The sequence below is a fragment of the Hypanus sabinus genome, unplaced genomic scaffold (assembly GCF_030144855.1).
Source record: "Hypanus sabinus isolate sHypSab1 unplaced genomic scaffold, sHypSab1.hap1 scaffold_221, whole genome shotgun sequence".
Classification (NCBI taxonomy): domain Eukaryota; kingdom Metazoa; phylum Chordata; class Chondrichthyes; order Myliobatiformes; family Dasyatidae; genus Hypanus; species Hypanus sabinus.
The window spans coordinates 16716-38373 of NW_026780320.1; the positions used below are offsets into that span (position 1 = coordinate 16716).

Consider the following 21658-nt stretch of genomic DNA (forward strand, 5'->3'; position numbering starts at 1 on the left):
TCACAAGGATCCACAGAACCCTCCCGTCCTTGGGGAATTACTGACCGATCCCATGGGCATTTGTCACAATTCTTCACAATCTAATTTACTACAAATTTACCAAAATTCCTTTCCATTGAAACAACACAATGGAACAGTTTCACAGATCAGAGTGAGAGATAAATCAAGTTACCTCAACTCCTGGCACTTGTGCAGCCCGGGTCCCAGCCGCTGTATTCCCTCATACTGAATGTGGCATTTCTCCAGGTCGAGGTGTTTTATTGTATCACAGAGTCCGATGACATGAGACAGGACCGCGCAGTCAATTGGGGTCAGTGTCATTCCACTGAATGAAAGTGTTTCCACAGATCCCAGAGCGGCCTGAGCCAGTCCACGATTCTGAGACTCAAACAGGTAGTGCAATGTGTTCAGGAGGCTCCTTTTACCAGCTTCACTCCCTGTGTTTCCACTCTGGCGTTTAACCTCCTCCTTCACCCAGTCAATCACCCGGCAGGTTGTTTCATGAGGAAATGGACCCAGGAACTCCTCCAGGCCCCGAGCTGCCATTGGGTTGGAGAGACCAGCAACAAAACGGAGAAATACCTCAAACCGCCCATCCTTCACACAGTGGGCTTCAGTGAGGAGTTTCGTAATATCTCTGCCATCTGGGATCAGGAATTGTGCGACTGCAGCTACAAACTCTTGGATGGTGAGGTGTGGGAATGTGTACACCACGCTCCGGGCAGAATCCTCTCTCTCCAAAAGCTCCATCAGGAACCCGGACAGGAACTGGGAAGGCTGCAGTTTGTAGTTGATCAAATCTCCATCTGTAAACACAATCTTCCTCTCGGACACTCCTCTGAAGGCCATCTGACCAACCCTGAGTAACACATCACGGGGGTTCTCAATCTCACGGCCGTGGTTTTTCAGGATGTTGTAAATATAGTAGGAGTACAGGTGGGTGATGGTCTTGGGAACTCGCTGCGGGTCCCTGACTCTTTGTGTGAAGAAGGGGCCCAGTGCCAGGGCGAGGATCCAGCAGTAGGAGGGGTTGTAGCTCATGGTGTACAGGATCTCGTTCTCCTTCACGTGTTTGAAAACAGCTTCCGCCACCGTCTGATCTTCAAAATGTCTGATGAAATATTCCTTCCGTTCCTCACCTGAAAATCCCAGGATTTCAGCTTCGGTACCGATCTCAGCCTTTTCCAATAAATGTAACGCAGTGGGACGGGTGGTCACCAGCACTGAACACCCTGGGAGCAGCTTGCCCTGGATTAAACTGTACACAATGTCAGACACCTTGCACTTGAAATCTGGATCTGTGCATGTGGACCGAGTTTCCGTGTCTCTCCGACGGTCAGAAAAATTAATTTGGTCATTGAATTCATCCAAACCATCAAATATAAACAGCGATCCCTCTGGGTTCTTCCAGACCTCTCTCAGGATATTCCCAAAGTAAGGATACTGATCCAGAATCAGTTCCTTCAGGTTTATTCTACAGTTAATGGAGTTTAAATCGCGGAATTTGAAACTGAAGACAAACTGGAACTGTTGGTATATTTTCCCCGTGGCCCAGTCGTAAACAATCTTTTGTACCATTGTTGTTTTCCCGATCCCCGGGACTCCGGCCACTGCTGCCGAACTCCCAGATTTGGAGTTAGTTTGGGAAAACCTGCTCTGGAACAACTGATCCATCTGGAGTTTCTCCAGCTCTCCGCAGAGATGTTTTTCTCTCCACTCCTCGTGGTCTCTGCCTCTTGCCAGCAGCTCATGTTCCACAAGTCTCCGATCTCGAACAGTAGAAATGACCGTGAGCTCAGCGTATCGATCAACCAGCTGGAAAACCTTCACCTTCTCCCTCATCAGGATCGTGTTCACTCTCAGTGTTTCAGTTTTTGCCCGCAGAGTCTCCTTGTGTTTCTGTTGAACATCTTCCATGGGAACAGACAGTGGACAAACTGTTAGATGCCTCAGCTCAGAACTCAGTATTTAAGCACACCAGAGTTAGCTCAGAGCTGTTGCATTGATGGATTCATCAATGGTTGTTCGTACAGTAAAGTAAATTTGATTAACAGACCGCTGACTGGACAGAGAGGCCTGTTCCAGATAAACACCAGATCATCACATTTCCACATTAACTGTGCTGTGAAGGTGAGTATTTCCCTGGTAGTTTACTGACCCCCAACTGTTCCGTACTGGACAACATCTCACTACTGCCACAGATATCATTGCTCCTAAGGAAGTATCTTTTAATCCCTTGTGTTGATGTGGCGTATGGAGATAGAGAAGAAGGTGGTGGGCATTCTGTCAAAGGAACAGGTCGGGGAATCACAGCTCACCCTCCCCTCCCACCATCACTGAATCAAAATACAAAGCAGCAGATTTGCTGATCAGAACATGAACTGTGGGTGGGTGGGGGGGGGTGCGTGGGATCTCAAAGTGTGTTCGAAACCTGTCGGGGTATGTGGGGTTATGCACTGTGTCCGGCCTCTGCCAGGGATGTATGGGAAGAGCACAGTGTGTCAGGAACATGTCAGGTGTGTGGGGTCTCACAGTGTGTCAGGACCCTGTCAGGTGTGTGGGGTCTCACAGTGTGTCAGGACCCTGTCAGATGTGTGGGGTCTCACAGTGTGTCAGTATCCTGTCAGGGGCATATGGAGTCCCACAGTGTATCAGGACACTGTCAAGGGCTTGTGAGGTCGTAAAGGTTGTCAGCGCCCTAACCGGCATGTGTGGTGTTTCACAGTGTGTCAGGACCCTGTCAGAAATATGTGGAGTCTCGTAGTGTGTTAACCTGTTTAGGGGTGTGAGGGGTCTCAGTGTTTCAGGACCCTGTCAGGCATGTGTGGTGTCTCACAGTGTGTCAGGATCCTGCCAGGAGTGTGGGGTCTCAGGGTTTGTCAATTGATAATAGACAATAGGTGCAGGTGCAGGCAATTCAGCCTTTTGAGCCAGCACCGCCATTCAATGTGATCATGGCTGATCAGCCGCAATCAGTACCCCGTTCCTGCCTTCTCCCCATATCCCTTGACTCCGCAATCTTTAACAACTCTATCTAACTCTTTCTTGAAAGCATCCAGAGAATTGGTCTCCACTGCCTTCTGAAGCAGAGCACTCCATAGATCCACAACTCTCTGGGTGAAAAGTTTTTCCTGAATTCCGTTCTAAATGGCCTACCCCTTATTGTTAGCTGTGTATCTTGTTCTGGACTCCCCCAACATCAGGACCATGTTTCCTGCCTCTAGTGTGTACAATCGCTTAAAAATCTTATATATTTCAATCAGATCCCCTCGCATCCTTCTAAATTCCAGAGTATCGGGACCCTATCTGGCGTGTGTGGCATCTCATGGTGTATCACGAACCTGTCAGGAGAGTGTCGCGTCTGACAGTGTGCCAAGACCCTGTCAGGGGTGCGTGGGGTCTCACAGTGTGTCAGGATCCTGTCAGGGGTATATGGGGTCTCACAGTGTGTCAGGATCCTGTCAGGTGCGTATGGGGTCTCACAGTGTGCCAGGACACTGTCAGGGGTGTGTGGGGTCTCACAGTGTGTCAGGACCCTGTCAGGGGTGTGTGGGGTCTCACAGTGTGCCAGGACCCTGTCAGGAGTGTGTGGGGTCTCACAGTGTGCCAGGACCCAGTCAGGGGTGTGTGGTGTCCCACAGTATCTCAGGTCCCTGTCAGGGGTATGTGGGGTCTCACAGTGTGCCAGGACCCTGTCAGTGGTGTGTGGGGTCTCACAATGTGTCAGGACCCTGTCAGTGGTGTGTGGAGTCTCACAGTGTGTCTGGATCCTGTCAGGGGTGTGTGGAGTCTCACAGTGTGTCAGGATCCTGTCAGGGGTGTGTGGGGTCTCACAGTATGTCAGGTCCCTGTCAGGGGTGTGTGGGGTCTCACAATGTGTCAGGCCCCTGTCAGGGTGTGTGGAGTCTCACAGTGTGTCAGGACCCTGTCAGTGGTGTGTGGGGCATCACAGTGTGTCAGGACCCTGTCAGAGACGTGTGGGATCTCACAGTGTGTCAGGCTCCTGACAAGGGTGTGTGGAGTCTCACAGTGTGTCAGGAACCTAAAATGAGTTTGTGGGGCATCGCAGTGTGTCAGGACCCTGTCAGGGGTGTGTGGGGTCTCACAGTGTGTCAGGACCCTGTCAGGTGTGTATGGGGTCTCACAGTGTGTCAGGACCCTGTCAGGGGTGTGTGGGGTCTCACAGTGTGCCAGGACCATGGCAGGCGTGTGTGGCTTCTCACTGTGTGTCAGGACCCTGTCAGAGACGTGTGGGATCTCACAGTGTGTCAGGCTCCTGACAAGGGTGTGTGGAGTCTCACAGTGTGTCAGGGATGTGTGAGGTCTCACAGTGTGTCAGGACCCTCTCAGGGGTGTGTGGGGTCTCACAGTGTGTCAGGACCCTGTCAGGGGTGTGTGGGGTCTCACAGTGTGTCATGACCCTGTCAGAGACGTGTGGGATCGCACAGTGTGTCAGGCTCCTGACAAGGGTGTGTGGGGTCTCACAGTGTGTCAGGACCCTGTCACGGGTGTGTGGGGTCTCACAATGTGTCAGGACCCTGTCACGGGTGTGTGGGGTCTCACAGTGTGTCAGGACCGTGTCAGGGATGTGTGGGGTCTCACAGTGTGTCAGGACCGTGTCAGGGATGTGTGGGGTCTCACAGTGTGTCAGGACCCTGTCAGGGGTGTGTGGGGTCTCACAATGTGTCAGGACCCTGTCACGGGTGTGTGGGGTCTCACAGTGTGTCAGGACCCTGTCAGGGGTGTGTGGGGTCTCACAGTGTGTCAGGGCCCTGTCAGGTGTGTGCGGGGTCTCACAGTGTGTCAGGTCCCTGTCAGGGGTGTGTGGGGTCTCACAGTGTGTCAGGACCCTGTCAGGGGTGTGTAGGGTCTCACAGTGTGTCAGGACCCTGTCAGTGGTGTTTGGGATCTCACAGTGCGTCCGGACCCTGCTAGGCGTATGTGTCTTCTCTCTGTGTGTCAGGAACCTAAAATAAGTTTGTGGGGCATCACAGTGTGTCAGGCCCCTGTGAGGGGTGTGTGGGGTCTCGCACTGAGTCAGGACGCTGTCAGGTGTGTGGGGTCTCAGAATGTGACTGTATCCTGTCAAATGTGTCTGGGGTCTCACAGTGTATAAGGACCCTTCAGAATTATCTGCTGCCTCACAGTGTATCATGACACTGTCAGGATTGTGTGGGGTCTTACAGTGTGTCAGGACACTGTCAGGGATGTGTGAGGTCTCACAGTGTGTCAGGACACTGTCAGGGATGTGTGAGGTCTCACAGTGTGTCGGGACACTGTCAGGGGTGTGTGGAGTCTCACAGTGTGCCAAGACCCTGTCAGGGGTGCGTGGGGTCTCACAGTGTGTCAGGATCCTGTCAGGGGTATATGGGGTCTCACAGTGTGTCAGGATCCTGTCAGGTGCGTATGGGGTCTCACAGTGTGCCAGGACACTGTCAGGGGTGTGTGGGGTCTCACAGTGTGTCAGGACCCTGTCAGGGGTGTGTGGGGTCTCACAGTGTGCCAGGACCCTGTCAGGAGTGTGTGGGGTCTCACAGTGTGTCAGGACCCTGTCAGGGGTGTGTGGGATCTCACAGTGTGTCATGACCCTGTCAGAGACGTGTGGGATCGCACAGTGTGTCAGGCTCCTGACAAGGGTGTGTGGGGTCTCACAGTGTGTCAGGACCCTGTCACGGGTGTGTGGGGTCTCACAATGTGTCAGGACCCTGTCACGGGTGTGTGGGGTCTCACAGTGTGTCAGGACCGTGTCAGGGATGTGTGGGGTCTCACAGTGTGTCAGGACCGTGTCAGGGATGTGTGGGGTCTCACAGTGTGTCAGGACCCTGTCAGGGGTGTGTGGGGTCTCACAATGTGTCAGGACCCTGTCACGGGTGTGTGGGGTCTCACAGTGTGTCAGGACCCTGTCAGGGGTGTGTGGGGTCTCACAGTGTGTCAGGGCCCTGTCAGGTGTGTGCGGGGTCTCACAGTGTGTCAGGTCCCTGTCAGGGGTGTGTGGGGTCTCACAGTGTGTCAGGACCCTGTCAGGGGTGTGTAGGGTCTCACAGTGTGTCAGGACCCTGTCAGTGGTGTTTGGGATCTCACAGTGCGTCCGGACCCTGCTAGGCGTATGTGTCTTCTCTCTGTGTGTCAGGAACCTAAAATAAGTTTGTGGGGCATCACAGTGTGTCAGGCCCCTGTGAGGGGTGTGTGGGGTCTCGCACTGAGTCAGGACGCTGTCAGGTGTGTGGGGTCTCAGAATGTGACTGTATCCTGTCAAATGTGTCTGGGGTCTCACAGTGTATAAGGACCCTTCAGAATTATCTGCTGCCTCACAGTGTATCATGACACTGTCAGGATTGTGTGGGGTCTTACAGTGTGTCAGGACACTGTCAGGGATGTGTGAGGTCTCACAGTGTGTCAGGACACTGTCAGGGATGTGTGAGGTCTCACAGTGTGTCGGGACACTGTCAGGGGTGTGTGGAGTCTCACAGTGTGCCAAGACCCTGTCAGGGGTGCGTGGGGTCTCACAGTGTGTCAGGATCCTGTCAGGGGTATATGGGGTCTCACAGTGTGTCAGGATCCTGTCAGGTGCGTATGGGGTCTCACAGTGTGCCAGGACACTGTCAGGGGTGTGTGGGGTCTCACAGTGTGTCAGGACCCTGTCAGGGGTGTGTGGGGTCTCACAGTGTGCCAGGACCCTGTCAGTGGTGTGTGGGGTCTCACAATGTGTCAGGACCCTGTCAGTGGTGTGTGGAGTCTCACAGTGTGTCTGGATCCTGTCAGGGGTGTGTGGAGTCTCACAGTGTGTCAGGATCCTGTCAGGGGTGTGTGGGGTCTCACAATGTGTCAGGCCCCTGTCAGGGTGTGTGGAGTCTCACAGTGTGTCAGGACCCTGTCAGTGGTGTGTGGGGCATCACAGTGTGTCAGGACCCTGTCAGAGACGTGTGGGATCTCACAGTGTGTCAGGCTCCTGACAAGGGTGTGTGGAGTCTCACAGTGTGTCAGGAACCTAAAATGAGTTTGTGGGGCATCGCAGTGTGTTAGGACCCTGTCAGGGGTGTGTGGGGTCTCACAGTGTGTCAGGACCCTGTCAGGGGTGTGTGGGGTCTCACAGTGTGCCAGGACCATGGCAGGCGTGTGTGGCTTCTCACTGTGTGTCAGGACCCTGTCAGAGACGTGTGGGATCTCACAGTGTGTCAGGCTCCTGACAAGGGTGTGTGGAGTCTCACAGTGTGTCAGGGATGTGTGAGGTCTCACAGTGTGTCAGGACCCTCTCAGGGGTGTGTGGGGTCTCACAGTGTGTCAGGACCCTGTCAGGGGTGTGTGGGGTCTCACAGTGTGTCATGACCCTGTCAGAGACGTGTGGGATCGCACAGTGTGTCAGGCTCCTGACAAGGGTGTGTGGGGTCTCACAGTGTGTCAGGACCCTGTCACGGGTGTGTGGGGTCTCACAATGTGTCAGGACCCTGTCACGGGTGTGTGGGGTCTCACAGTGTGTCAGGACCGTGTCAGGGATGTGTGGGGTCTCACAGTGTGTCAGGACCGTGTCAGGGATGTGTGGGGTCTCACAGTGTGTCAGGACCCTGTCAGGGGTGTGTGGGGTCTCACAATGTGTCAGGACCCTGTCACGGGTGTGTGGGGTCTCACAGTGTGTCAGGACCCTGTCAGGGGTGTGTGGGGTCTCACAGTGTGTCAGGGCCCTGTCAGGTGTGTGCGGGGTCTCACAGTGTGTCAGGTCCCTGTCAGGGGTGTGTGGGGTCTCACAGTGTGTCAGGACCCTGTCAGGGGTGTGTAGGGTCTCACAGTGTGTCAGGACCCTGTCAGTGGTGTTTGGGATCTCACAGTGCGTCCGGACCCTGCTAGGCGTATGTGTCTTCTCTCTGTGTGTCAGGAACCTAAAATAAGTTTGTGGGGCATCACAGTGTGTCAGGCCCCTGTGAGGGGTGTGTGGGGTCTCGCACTGAGTCAGGACGCTGTCAGGTGTGTGGGGTCTCAGAATGTGACTGTATCCTGTCAAATGTGTCTGGGGTCTCACAGTGTATAAGGACCCTTCAGAATTATCTGCTGCCTCACAGTGTATCATGACACTGTCAGGATTGTGTGGGGTCTTACAGTGTGTCAGGACACTGTCAGGGATGTGTGAGGTCTCACAGTGTGTCAGGACACTGTCAGGGATGTGTGAGGTCTCACAGTGTGTCGGGACACTGTCAGGGGTGTGTGGAGTCTCACAGTGTGTCAGGACACTGTCAGGGATGTGTGAGGTCTCACAGTGTGTCGGGACCTGGACAAGGGTGTGTGGGGTGTCACAGTGTGTCAGACCCTGTCAGGGGTGTGTGGGGTCTCACAGTGTCTCAGGACACTGTCAGGGGTGTGTGGGGTCTCACAGTGTGTCAGGACACTGCCAGGTGTGTGTGAAATTTCACAGTGTATCCAAACCCTGGCAGGTGTGTGTGGCTTCTCAGTGTGTGTCACGAGCCTAAAAGAAGTTTGTGGGGCATCACAGTGTGTCAGGACCCAGTCAGAGACATGTGGGATCTCACAGTGTGTCAGGCTCCTGACATGGGTGTGTGGGGCATCACAGTGTGTCAGGACCCTGTTATGGGTGTGTGGGGTCTCACAGTCGGTCGGGACCCTGTCAGGGGTGTGTGGGGTCTCACAGTGTGTCAGGACCCTGTCAGGGGTGTGTGGGGTCTCACAGTGTGTCAGGACCCTGTCAGGGGTGTGTGGAGTCTCACAATGTGTCAGGACCCTGTCGGGTTGTGTGGTGTCCCACAGTATCTCAGGTCCCTGTCAGGGGAGTGTGGGGTCTCACAGAGAGTCAGGACCCAGTCGGGTTGTGTGGTGTCCCACAGTATCTCAGGTCCCTGTCAGGGGTGTGTGGGGTCTCACAGTGTGTCAGGTCCCTGTCAGGATTGTGTGGGGTCTCACAGTGTGTCAGGACCCTGTCAGTGGTGTGTGGGGTCTCACAGTAAGTCAGGACCCTGTCAGGGGTGTGTGGGGTCTCACAGTGTGTCAGGTCCCTGTCAGTGGTGTGTGTCGTCTGACAGTGTGTCTAGACCCTGTCAGGTGTGTGTGGTTGCACAATGTGACAGGACCCTGACAGGGGTGTGTGGGCTCTCACAGTGAGTCAGGACCGTGTTAGAGATGGGTGGAGTCCCACAGTGTGTCAGGACCCTGTCAGGTATGTGGGGTCTCAGAATGTGACTGTATTCTGTCAGGTGTGTGTGTGTTGGTCTCACAGTGTATCAGGACCCTTCAGTGTTATGTGGTGTCTCACAGTGTGTCGGGACCTGGACAGCGGTGTGTGGGGTGTCACAGTGTGTCAGGACCCTGTCAGGGGTGTGTGGGGTCTCACAGTGTGTCAGGACCCTGTCAGGGGTGTGTGGGGTCTCACAGTATGTCAGGACCCTGTCAGGGTTGTGTGGTGTCCCACAGTATCTCAGGTCCCTGTCAGGATTGTGTGGGGTCTCACAGTGTGTCAGGACCCTGTCAATGGTGTGTGGGGTCTCACAGTATGTCAGGACCCTGTCAGGGATGTGTGGTGTCCCACAGTATCTCAGGTCCCTGTCAGGGGAGTGTGGGGTCTCACAGTGTGTCAGGGCCCTGTCAGGGGTGTGTGGGGTCTCACAGTGTGTCTGGATCCTGTCAGGGGTGTGTGGAGTCTCACAGTGTGTCAGGGCCCTGTCAGGGGTGTGTGGGGTCTCACAGTGTGCCAGGACCCTGTCAGGGGTGTGTGGGGTCTCACAGTGTGTCAGGACCCTGTCAGGGGTGTGTGGGGTCTCACAGTGTGTCAGGACCCTGTCGGGTTGTGTGGGGTCTCACAGTGTGTCCGGACCCTGTCAGGGGTGTGTGGTGTCTCACAGTGTGTCAGGGCCCTGTCAGTGGTGTATGGCGTCTGACAGTGTGTCTAGACCCTGTCAGGTGTGTGTGGTTGCACAATGTGACAGGACCCTGACAGGGGTGTGTGGGCTCTCACAGTGAGTCAGGACCGTGTTAGAGATGGGTGGAGACCCACAGTGTGTCTGGACCCTGTCAGGTATGTGGGGTCTCAGAATGTGACTGTATTCTGTCAGGTGTGTGTGTGTTGGTCTCACAGTGTACCAGGACCCTTCAGTGTTATGTGGTGTCTCACAGTGTTTCGGGACCTGGACAGGGGTGTGTGGTGTCTCACAGTGTGTCGGGACCTGGACAGGGGTGTGTGGGGTGTCACAGTGTGTCGGGACCCTGTCAGGGGTGTGTGGGGTCTCAAAGTGTGTCGGGACCTGGACAGGGGTGTGTGGGGTGTCACAGTGTGTCAGACTCTGTCAGGCGTGTGTGGGATCTCACAGTGTGTCAGGACCCTTCAGTGTTATGTGGTATCTCACAGTGTGTCGGGACCTGGACAGGGGTGTGTGGGGTCTCAAAGTGTGTCAGGACCCTGTCAGGGGTGTGGGATCTCACAATGTAACTGTATCCTTGGAGGTGTGAGTTGGGATTCACAGTGCATCCGGACCCTTCAGAGTTATGTGCTGTCTCACAGTGTGTCGGGACCTGGACAGGGATGTGTGGGGTCTCACAGTGTGTCAGGACCATGTCAGGGATGTGTGAGTTCTCACAGTGTGTCAGGACCCTGTCAGGGGTGTGTGGGGTCTCACAGTGCGTCAGGACCCTGTCAGGGGTGTGTGGGGTCTCACCGTGTGTCAGGATCCCGTCAGGCATGTGTGGGGTCTCACAGTGCGTCAGGACAATGTCAGGGGTGTGTGGGGTCTCACAGTGAGTCAGGGCACTGTCAGGGGTGTGTGGGGTCTCACAGTGTGTCAGGACCCTGTCAGTGGTGTGTGGGGTCTCACAGTGTGTCAGGACCCTGTCAAGGGTGTGTGGGGTCTCACAGTGTGTCAGCACCCCGTCAGGGGTGTGTGGGGTCTCACTGTGTGTCAGGACCCTGTCAGTGGTGTGTGGGGTCACTCAGTGTGTCAGGACCCTGTCAGGAGTGTGTGGGGTCTCACAGTGTGTCAGGACCCTGTCAGGAGTGTGTGGGTCTCACAATGTGTCAGGACCCTGTCAGTGGTGTGTGGGGTCTCACAGTGTGTCAGGACACTTCCAGGAGTGTGTGGGATTTCACAGTGCGTTCAGACCCTGGCAGGTGTGTGTTGCTTCTCAGTGTGTGTCAGGAACCTAAAATGAGTTTGTGGGGCATCACAGAGTGTCAGGACCCTGTCAGAGACGTGTGGGATCTCACAGTGTGTCAGGCTCCTGACATGGGTGTGTGGAATCTCACAGTGTGTCAGGACCCTGCTAGGGGTGTGTGGGGTCTCAGAGAGTGTCAGGATCCTGCTAGGGGTGTGTGGGGTCTCAGAATGTGACTGTATCCTGTCAGGTGTGTCTGGGGTCTCACAGTGTATCAGGACCCTTCAGAATTATCTGCTGTCCCACAGTGTGTCAGGACCCTGTCAGGAGTGTGTGGCGTCTCACAGTGTGTCAGGACCCTGTCAGGGGTGTGTGGGGTCTCACTGTGTGTCTGGATCCTGTCAGGGGTGTGTGGGGTCTCACAATGTCTCAGGACCCTGTCAAGGGTGTGTGGGGTCTCACAGTGTGTCAGGTCCCTGTCAGGGGTGTGTGGAGTCTCACAGTGTGTCAGGACCCTGTCAGGGGTGTGTGGGGTCTCACAATGTCTCAGGACCCTGTCAAGGGTGTGTGGGGTCCCACAGTATCTCAGGTCCCTGTCAGGATTGTGTGGGATCTCACAGTGTGTCAGGACCCTGTCATGGTGTGTGGGGTCTCACAGTGTGTCAGGACCCTGTCAGGGGTGTGTGGTGTCCCACAGTATCTCAGGTCCCTGTCAGGGGTGTGTGGTGTCTCACAGTGTGTCAGGGCCCTGTCAGGGGTGTGTGTCGTCTGACAGTGTGTCTAGACCCTGTCAGGTGTGAGTGGTTGCACAATGTGACAGGACCCTGACAGGGGTGTGTGGGCTCTCACAGTGAGTCAGGACCGTGTTAGAGATGGGTGGAGTCCCACAGTGTGCCAGGACCCTGTCAGGTATGTGGGGTCTCAGAATGTGACTGTATTCTGTCAGGTGTGTGTGTGTGTTGGTCTCACAGTGTATGAGGACCCTTCAGTGTTATGTGGTGTCTCACAGTGTGTTGGGACCTGGACAGGGGTGTGTGGGGTGTCACAGTGTGTCAGGATCCGGTCAGGGGTGTGTGGGGTCTCATAGTGTGTCAGGACCCTGTCGGGTTGTGTGGGGTCTCATAGTGTGTCAGGACCCTGTCAGGGGTGAGTGGGGTCTCACAGTGTGTCAGGATCCTGTCAGGGGTGTGTGGGGTCTCATAGTGTGTCAGGTCCCTGTCAGGGGAGTGTTGGGTCTCACAGTGTGTCAGGACCCTGTCGGGTTGTGTGGTGTCCCACAGTATCTCAGGTCCCTGACAGGGGGGTGTGGGGTCTCACTGTGTGTCAGGACCCTGTCAGGGGTGAGTGGGGTCTCACAGTGTGTCAGGATCCTGTCAGGGGTGTGTGGGGTCTCATAGTGTGTCAGGTCCCTGTCAGGGGGGTGTGGGGTCTCACAGTGTGTCAGGGCCCTGTCAGGGGTGTGTTGGGTCTCACAGTGTGTCAGGGCCCTGTCAGGGGTGTGTGGGGTCTCACAGTGTGTCAGGACCCTGTCAGTGGTGTGTGGGGTCCCACAGTATCTCAGGTCCCTGTCAGGGGAGTGTGGGGTCTCACAGTGTGTCAGGACCCTGTCAGGGGTGTGTGAGGTCTCACAGTGTGTCAGGACCCTGTCAGGGGTGTGTGGGGTCTCACAGTGTGTCAGGAGCCTGTCAGGGGTGTGTGAGGTCTCACAGTATGTCAGGACCCTGTCAGGGGTGTGTGGAGTCTCACAGTGTGTCAGGACCCTGTCAGGGGTGTGTGGGGTCTCACAGTATGTCAGGACACTGTCAGGGGTGTGTGGAGTCTCACAGTGTGTCAGGACCCTGTCAGGGGTGTGTGGGGTCTCACAGTGTGTCATGACCCTGTCAGAGACGTGTGGGATCGCACAGTGTGTCAGGCTCCTGACAAGGGTGTGTGGGGTCTCACAGTGTGTCAGGACCCTGTCACGGGTGTGTGGGGTCTCACAGTGTGTCAGGACCGTGTCAGGGATGTGTGGGGTCTCACAGTGTGTCAGGAACGTGTCAGGGATGTGTGGGGTCTCACAGTGTGTCAGGACCCTGTCAGTGGTGTGTGGGGTCTCACAGTGTGTCAGGACCCTGTCACGGGTGTGTGGGGTCTCACAGTGTGTCAGGACCCTGTCAGGGGTGTGTGGGGTCTCACAGTGTGTCAGGACCCTGTCAGTGGTGTTTGGGATCTCACAGTGCGTCCGGACCCTGGTAGGCATATGTGTCTTCTCTCTGTGTGTCAGGACCCTAAAATAAGTTTGTGGGGCATCACAGTGTGTCAGGGCCCTGTGAGGGGTGTGTGGGGTCTCGCACTGAGTCAGGACGCTGTCAGGTGTGTGGGGTCTCAGAATGTGACTGTATCCTGTCAAATGTGTCTGGGGTCTCACAGTGTATAAGGACCCTTCAGAATTATCTGCTGCCTCACAGTGTGTCATGACACTGTCAGGATTGTGTGAGGTCTCACAGTGTGTCAGGACACTGTCAGGATTGTGTGGGGTCTTACCGTGTGTCCAGACCCTGTCAGGGGTGTGTGAGGTCTCACAGTGTGTCAGGACACTGTCAGGGATGTGTGAGGTCTCACAGTGTGTCAGGACACTGTCAGGATTGTGTGGGGTCTTACAGTGTGTCCAGACCCTGTCAGGGGTGTGTGGGGTCTCACAGTGTGTCAGGACACCGCCAGGTGTGTGTGAAATTTCACAGTGCATCCAGACCCTGGCAGGTGTGTGTGGCTTCTCAGTGTGTGTCACGAGCCTAAAATGAGTTTGTGGGGCATCACAGTGTGTCAGGACCCTGTCAGAGACATGTGGGATCTCACAGTGTGTCAGGCTCCTGACATGGGTGTGTGGAGTCTCACAGTGTGTCAGGAACCTAAAAGGAGTTTGTGGGGCATCACAGTGTGTCAGGACCCTGTCAGGGGTGTGTGGTGTCCCACAGTATCTCAGGTCCCTGTCAGGGGAGTGTGGGGTCTCACAGAGTGTCAGGACCCTGTCGGGTTGTGTGGTGTCCCACAGTATCTCAGGTCCCTGTCAGGATTGTGTGGGGTCTCACAGTGTGTCAGGACCCTGTCAGTGGTGTGTGGGATCTCACAGTGTGTCAGGACCCTGTCAGTGGTGTGTGGGATCTCACAGTGTGTCAGGACCCTGTCAGGGGTGTGTGGGGTCTCACAGTGTGTCAGGTCCCTGTCAGGGGTGTGTAGCGTCTGACAGTGTGTCTAGACCCTGTCAGGTGTGTGTGGTTGCACAATGTGACAGGACCCTGATAGGGGTGTGTGGGCTCTCACAGTGAGTCAGGACCGTGTTAGAGATGGGTGGGGTCCCACAGTGTGTCAGGACCCTGTCAGGTATGTAGGGTCTCAGAATGTGACTGTATTCTGTCAGGTGTGCGTGTGTGGGGTCTCACAGTGTGTCAGGACCCTGTCAGGGGTGTGTGGGGTCTCACAGTGTGTCAGGGCCCTGTCAGGGGTGTGTGGGGTCTCACTGTGTGTCAGGATCCTGTCAGGGGTGTGTGGGGTCTCACAGTGTGTCAGGACCCTGTCAGGGGTGTGTGGTGTCTCACAGTGTGTCAGGACCCTGTCAGGGGTGTGTGGTGTCTCACAGTGTGTCAGACCCTGTCATGGGTGAGTGGGGTCTCACAGTGTGTCAGACCCTGTCAGGGGTGTGTGGGGTCTCACAGTGTGTCAGGACCCTGTCAGGGGTGTGTGGGGTCTCACAGTGGGTCAGGACCCTGTCAGGGGTGTGTGGGGTCTCACAGTGTGTCAGGACCCTGTCAGGGGTGTGTGGGATCTCACAGTGTGTCAGGACTCTGCCATGGATGTGTGGTGTCTCACAGTGTGTCAGGACCCTGTCAGGGGTGTGTGGGGTCTCACAGTGTGTCAGGACCCTGTCAGGGGTGTGTGGGATCTCACAGTGTGTCAGGACTCTGACATGGATGTGTGGTGTCTCACAGTGTGTCAGGACCCTGTCAGGGGTGTGTAGGGTCTCACAGTGTGTCAGGACCCTGTCGGGTGTGTGGGGTCTCACAGTGTGTCAGGACCCTGTCAGGGGTGTGTGGTGTCTCACAGTGTGTCAGGATCCTGTCCGGTGTGTGTGGGATCTCACAGTGTGTCAGGAACCTGTCATGGATGTGTGCGGTCTCACAGTGTGTCAGGACCCTGTCAGTGTTGTGTGGGGTCTCACAGTGTGTCAGGACCCTGTCAGGGGTGTGTGGGGTCTCACTGTGTGTCTGGATCCTGTCAGGGGTGTGTGGAGTCTCACAGTGTGTCAGGACCCTGTCAGGGGTGTGTGGGGTCTCACAGTGTGTCAGGGCCCTGTCAGGGGTGTGTGGTGTCCCACAGTATCTCAGGTCCCTGTCAGGGGTGTGTGGAGTCTCACAGTGTGTCAGGACCCTGTCAGGGCTGTGTGGGGTCTCACAATGTCTCAGGACCCTGTCAGGGGTGTGTGGGGTCTCACAGTGTGTCAGGACCCTGTCAGGGGTGTGTGGGGTCTCACAGTGTGTCAGGGCCCTGTCAGGGGTGTGTGGGGTCTCACACTGTGTCAGGACCCTGTCAGGGGTGTGCGGGGTCTCACAGTGTGTCAGGGCCCTGTCAGGGGTGTGTGGGGTCTCACAGTGTGTCAGGACCCTGTCAGGGGTGTGTGGGGTCTCACAGTGTGTCAGGGCCCTGTCAGGGGTGTGTGGCGTCTGACAGTCTGTCTAGACCATGTCAGGGGTGTGTGGTTGCACAATGTTACAGGACCCTGTCAGGGGTGTGTGGGGTGTCACAGTGTGTCAGACCCTGTCAGGGGTGTGTGGGGTCTCACAGTGTGTCAGACCCTGTCATGGGTGAGTGGGGTCTCACAGTGTGTCAGGATCCTGTCAGGGGTGTGTGGGGTCTCACAGTGTGTCAGGACCCTGTCAGGGGTGTGTGGTGTCTCACAGTGTGTCAGGACCCTGTCAGGGGTGTGTGGTGTCTCACAGTGTGTCAGACCCTGTCATGGGTGAGTGGGGTCTCACAGTGTGTCAGGATCCTGTCAGGGGTGTGTGGGGTCTCACAGTGTGTCAGGACCCTGTCAGGTGTGTGTGGGATCTCACAGTGTGTCAGGACCCTGTCATGGGTGAGTGGGGTCTCACAGTGTGTCAGGACCCTGTCATGGGTGAGTGGGGTCTCACAGTGTGTCAGGACCCTGTCAGGGGTGTGTGGTGTCTCACAGTGTGTCAGGATCCTGTCAGGGGTGTGTGGGGTCTCACAGTGTGTCAGGATCCTGTCAGGGGTGTGTGGTGTCTCACAGTGTGTCAGGATCCTGTCAGGTGTGTGTGGGATCTCACAGTGTGTCAGGACCCTGTCAGTGGTGTGTGGGGTCTCACAGTGTGTCAGGACCCTGTCAGGGGTGTGTGGGGTCTCACAGTGTGTCAGGACCCTGTCAGGGGTGTGTGGGTGGTCTGACTGTTTCTGAGGATCGTCTTAGGAGGCTGTGGTGTCTCTTGGTGTGTCAGGACCCTGTCAGGTGTGTGTGGTTGCACAATGTGACAGGACCCTGACAGGGGTGTGTGGGCTCTCACAGTGAGTCAGGACCGTGTTAGAGATGGGTGGAGACCCACAGTGTGTCTGGACCCTGTCAGGTATGTGGGGTCTCAGAATGTGACTGTATTCTGTCAGGTGTGTGTGTGTTGGTCTCACAGTGTACCAGGACCCTTCAGTGTTATGTGGTGTCTCACAGTGTTTCGGGACCTGGACAGGGGTGTGTGGTGTCTCACAGTGTGTCGGGACCTGGACAGGGGTGTGTGGGGTGTCACAGTGTGTCGGGACCCTGTCAGGGGTGTGTGGGGTCTCAAAGTGTGTCGGGACCTGGACAGGGGTGTGTGGGGTGTCACAGTGTGTCAGACTCTGTCAGGCGTGTGTGGGATCTCACAGTGTGTCAGGACCCTTCAGTGTTATGTGGTATCTCACAGTGTGTCGGGACCTGGACAGGGGTGTGTGGGGTCTCAAAGTGTGTCAGGACCCTGTCAGGGGTGTGGGATCTCACAATGTAACTGTATCCTTGGAGGTGTGAGTTGGGATTCACAGTGCATCCGGACCCTTCAGAGTTATGTGCTGTCTCACAGTGTGTCGGGACCTGGACAGGGATGTGTGGGGTCTCACAGTGTGTCAGGACCATGTCAGGGATGTGTGAGTTCTCACAGTGTGTCAGGACCCTGTCAGGGGTGTGTGGGGTCTCACAGTGCGTCAGGACCCTGTCAGGGGTGTGTGGGGTCTCACCGTGTGTCAGGATCCCGTCAGGCATGTGTGGGGTCTCACAGTGCGTCAGGACAATGTCAGGGGTGTGTGGGGTCTCACAGTGAGTCAGGGCACTGTCAGGGGTGTGTGGGGTCTCACAGTGTGTCAGGACCCTGTCAGTGGTGTGTGGGGTCTCACAGTGTGTCAGGACCCTGTCAAGGGTGTGTGGGGTCTCACAGTGTGTCAGCACCCCGTCAGGGGTGTGTGGGGTCTCACTGTGTGTCAGGACCCTGTCAGTGGTGTGTGGGGTCACTCAGTGTGTCAGGACCCTGTCAGGAGTGTGTGGGGTCTCACAGTGTGTCAGGACCCTGTCAGGAGTGTGTGGGTCTCACAATGTGTCAGGACCCTGTCAGTGGTGTGTGGGGTCTCACAGTGTGTCAGGACACTTCCAGGAGTGTGTGGGATTTCACAGTGCGTTCAGACCCTGGCAGGTGTGTGTTGCTTCTCAGTGTGTGTCAGGAACCTAAAATGAGTTTGTGGGGCATCACAGAGTGTCAGGACCCTGTCAGAGACGTGTGGGATCTCACAGTGTGTCAGGCTCCTGACATGGGTGTGTGGAATCTCACAGTGTGTCAGGACCCTGCTAGGGGTGTGTGGGGTCTCAGAGAGTGTCAGGATCCTGCTAGGGGTGTGTGGGGTCTCAGAATGTGACTGTATCCTGTCAGGTGTGTCTGGGGTCTCACAGTGTATCAGGACCCTTCAGAATTATCTGCTGTCCCACAGTGTGTCAGGACCCTGTCAGGAGTGTGTGGTGTCTCACAGTGAGTCAGGACCCTGTCAGGGGTGTGTGGGGTCTCACTGTGTGTCTGGATCCTGTCAGGGGTGTGTGGAGTCTCACAGTGTGTCAGGACCCTGTCAGGGGTGTGTGGGGTCTCACAATGTCTCAGGACCCTGTCAAGGGTGTGTGGGGTCTCACAGTGTGTCAGGTCCCTGTCGGGTTGTGTGGTGTCCCACAGTATCTCAGGTCCCTGTCAGGATTGTGTGGGATCTCACAGTGTGTCAGGACCCTGTCATGGTGTGTGGGGTCTCACAGTGTGTCAGGACCCTGTCAGGGGTGTGTGGTGTCTCACAGTGTGTCAGGGCCCTGTCAGGGGTGTGTGTCGTCTGACAGTGTGTCTAGACCCTGTCAGGTGTGAGTGGTTGCACAATGTGACAGGACCCTGACAGGGGTGTGTGGGCTCTCACAGTGAGTCAGGACCGTGTTAGAGATGGGTGGAGTCCCACAGTGTGCCAGGACCCTGTCAGGTATGTGGGGTCTCAGAATGTGACTGTATTCTGTCAGGTGTGTGTGTGTGTTGGTCTCACAGTGTATGAGGACCCTTCAGTGTTATGTGGTGTCTCACAGTGTGTTGGGACCTGGACAGGGGTGTGTGGGGTGTCACAGTGTGTCAGGATCCGGTCAGGGGTGTGTGGGGTCTCATAGTGTGTCAGGTCCCTGTCAGGGGAGTGTGGGGTCTCACAGTGTGTCAGGACCCTGTCGGGTTGTGTGGTGTCCCACAGTATCTCAGGTCCCTGTCAGGGGGGTGTGGGGTCTCACAGTGTGTCAGGGCCCTGTCAGGGGTGTGTTGGGTCTCACAGTGTGTCAGGGCCCTGTCAGGGGTGTGTGGGGTCTCACAGTGTGTCAGGACCCTGTCAGTGGTGTGTGGGGTCCCACAGTATCTCAGGTCCCTGTCAGGGGAGTGTGGGGTCTCACAGTGTGTCAGGACCCTGTCAGGGGTGTGTGAGGTCTCACAGTGTGTCAGGACCCTGTCAGGGGTGTGTGGGGTCTCACAGTGTGTCAGGAGCCTGTCAGGGGTGTGTGAGGTCTCACAGTATGTCAGGACCCTGTCAGGGGTGTGTGGAGTCTCACAGTGTGTCAGGACCCTGTCAGGGGTGTGTGGGGTCTCACAGTATGTCAGGACACTGTCAGGGGTGTGTGGAGTCTCACAGTGTGTCAGGACCCTGTCAGGGGTGTGTGGGGTCTCACAGTGTGTCATGACCCTGTCAGAGACGTGTGGGATCGCACAGTGTGTCAGGCTCCTGACAAGGGTGTGTGGGGTCTCACAGTGTGTCAGGACCCTGTCACGGGTGTGTGGGGTCTCACAGTGTGTCAGGACCGTGTCAGGGATGTGTGGGGTCTCACAGTGTGTCAGGAACGTGTCAGGGATGTGTGGGGTCTCACAGTGTGTCAGGACCCTGTCAGTGGTGTGTGGGGTCTCACAGTGTGTCAGGACCCTGTCACGGGTGTGTGGGGTCTCACAGTGTGTCAGGACCCTGTCAGGGGTGTGTGGGGTCTCACAGTGTGTCAGGACCCTGTCAGTGGTGTTTGGGATCTCACAGTGCGTCCGGACCCTGGTAGGCATATGTGTCTTCTCTCTGTGTGTCAGGACCCTAAAATAAGTTTGTGGGGCATCACAGTGTGTCAGGGCCCTGTGAGGGGTGTGTGGGGTCTCGCACTGAGTCAGGACGCTGTCAGGTGTGTGGGGTCTCAGAATGTGACTGTATCCTGTCAAATGTGTCTGGGGTCTCACAGTGTATAAGGACCCTTCAGAATTATCTGCTGCCTCACAGTGTGTCATGACACTGTCAGGATTGTGTGAGGTCTCACAGTGTGTCAGGACACTGTCAGGATTGTGTGGGGTCTTACCGTGTGTCCAGACCCTGTCAGGGGTGTGTGAGGTCTCACAGTGTGTCAGGACACTGTCAGGGATGTGTGAGGTCTCACAGTGTGTCAGGACACTGTCAGGATTGTGTGGGGTCTTACAGTGTGTCCAGACCCTGTCAGGGGTGTGTGGGGTCTCACAGTGTGTCAGGACACCGCCAGGTGTGTGTGAAATTTCACAGTGCATCCAGACCCTGGCAGGTGTGTGTGGCTTCTCAGTGTGTGTCACGAGCCTAAAATGAGTTTGTGGGGCATCACAGTGTGTCAGGACCCTGTCAGAGACATGTGGGATCTCACAGTGTGTCAGGCTCCTGACATGGGTGTGTGGAGTCTCACAGTGTGTCAGGAACCTAAAAGGAGTTTGTGGGGCATCACAGTGTGTCAGGACCCTGTCAGGGGTGTGTGGTGTCCCACAGTATCTCAGGTCCCTGTCAGGGGAGTGTGGGGTCTCACAGTGTGTCAGGACCCTGTCAGGGGTGTGTGGTGTCCCACAGTATCTCAGGTCCCTGTCAGTGGTGTGTGGGGTGTCACAGTGTGTCAGACCCTGTCAGGGGTGAGTGGGGTCTCACAGTGTGTCAGGATCCTGTCAGGGGTGTGTGGGGTCTCACAGTGTGTCAGACCCTGTCAGGGGTGTGTGGGGTCCCACAGTGTGTCAGGACCCTGTCAGGTATGTGGGGTCTCAGAATGTGACTGTATTCTGTCAGGTGTGTGTGTGTTGGTCTCACAGTGTATCAGGACCCTTCAGTGTTATGTGGTGTCTCACAGTGTGTCGGGACGTGGACAAGGGTGTGTGGGGTGTCACAGTGTGTCAGACCCTGTCAGGGGTGAGTGGGGTCTCACAGTGTGTCAGGACCCTGTCAGGGGTGTGTGGTGTCCCACAGTATCTCAGGTCCCTGTCAGGGGAGTGTGGGGTCTCACAGAGTGTCAGGACCCTGTCGGGTTGTGTGGTGTCCCACAGTATCTCAGGTCCCTGTCAGGATTGTGTGGGGTCTCACAGTGTGTCAGGACCCTGTCAGGGGTGTGTGGGATCTCACAGTGTGTCAGGTCCCTGTCAGGGGTGTGTGGTGTCCCACAGTATCTCAGGACCTTGTCGGGTTGTGTGGCGTCTGACAGTGTGTCAGGACCCTGTCAGGGGTGTGTGGGGTCTCACAGTGTGTCAGGTCCCTGTCAGGGGTGTGTGGTGTCTCACAGTGTGTCAGGACCCTGTCAGGGGTGTGTGGCGTCTGACAGTGTGTCTAGACCCTGTCAGGTGTGTGTGGTTGCACAATGTGACAGGACCCTGATAGGGGTGTGTGGGCTCTCACAGTGAGTCAGGACCGTGTTAGAGATGGGTGGGGTCCCACAGTGTGTCAGGACCCTGTCAGGTATGTAGGGTCTCAGAATGTGACTGTATTCTGTCAGGTGTGCGTGTGTGGGGTCTCACAGTGTGTCAGGACCCTGTCAGGGGTGTGTGGGGTCTCACAGTGTGTCAGGGCCCTGTCAGGGGTGTGTGGGGTCTCACTGTGTGTCAGGATCCTGTCAGGGGTGTGTGGGGTCTCACAGTGTGTCAGGACCCTGTCAGGGGTGTGTGGTGTCTCACAGTGTGTCAGGACCCTGTCAGGGGTGTGTGGTGTCTCACAGTGTGTCAGACCCTGTCATGGGTGAGTGGGGTCTCACAGTGTG

General features: G+C 56.2%; 2 protein-coding genes across 5 annotated transcripts in view; one reads left to right on the forward strand and one right to left on the reverse strand.

Moving 5' to 3' along the window:
- The window catches only part of LOC132387796 (NACHT, LRR and PYD domains-containing protein 3-like), a 90537-nt gene that overhangs the window by 12545 nt on the left and 56334 nt on the right, over positions 1-21658 (reverse strand). For all 4 annotated transcript variants that reach the window (XM_059960170.1, XM_059960169.1, XM_059960171.1 and 1 more), the window contains exon 7: positions 173-1910. In XM_059960170.1, coding sequence (XP_059816153.1) covers positions 173-1910 — 1738 coding nt within the window. The remainder of the gene's footprint in view (positions 1-172; positions 1911-21658) is intronic.
- On the forward strand, positions 16783-18080 carry LOC132387788 (keratin-associated protein 5-4-like). The gene is made up of 2 exons (XM_059960158.1): positions 16783-17555; positions 17671-18080. The coding sequence occupies exons 1-2, from the start codon at positions 16783-16785 to the stop codon at positions 17825-17827; spliced, it is 930 nt and encodes a 309-aa protein (XP_059816141.1). The 3' UTR covers positions 17828-18080.

Excerpts from the sequence above, each read along its gene's own strand:
- LOC132387788 (XM_059960158.1), top strand. The coding sequence starts at position 16,783 with ATGTGGTGTCTCACAGTGTTTCGGGACCTGGACAGGGGTGTGTGGTGT. Across the intron at positions 17,556-17,670 it reads GTGTCAGCACCCCGTCAGGG|GAGTGTGTGGGTCTCACAAT; the intron begins GTGTGTGGGGTC and ends GGACCCTGTCAG.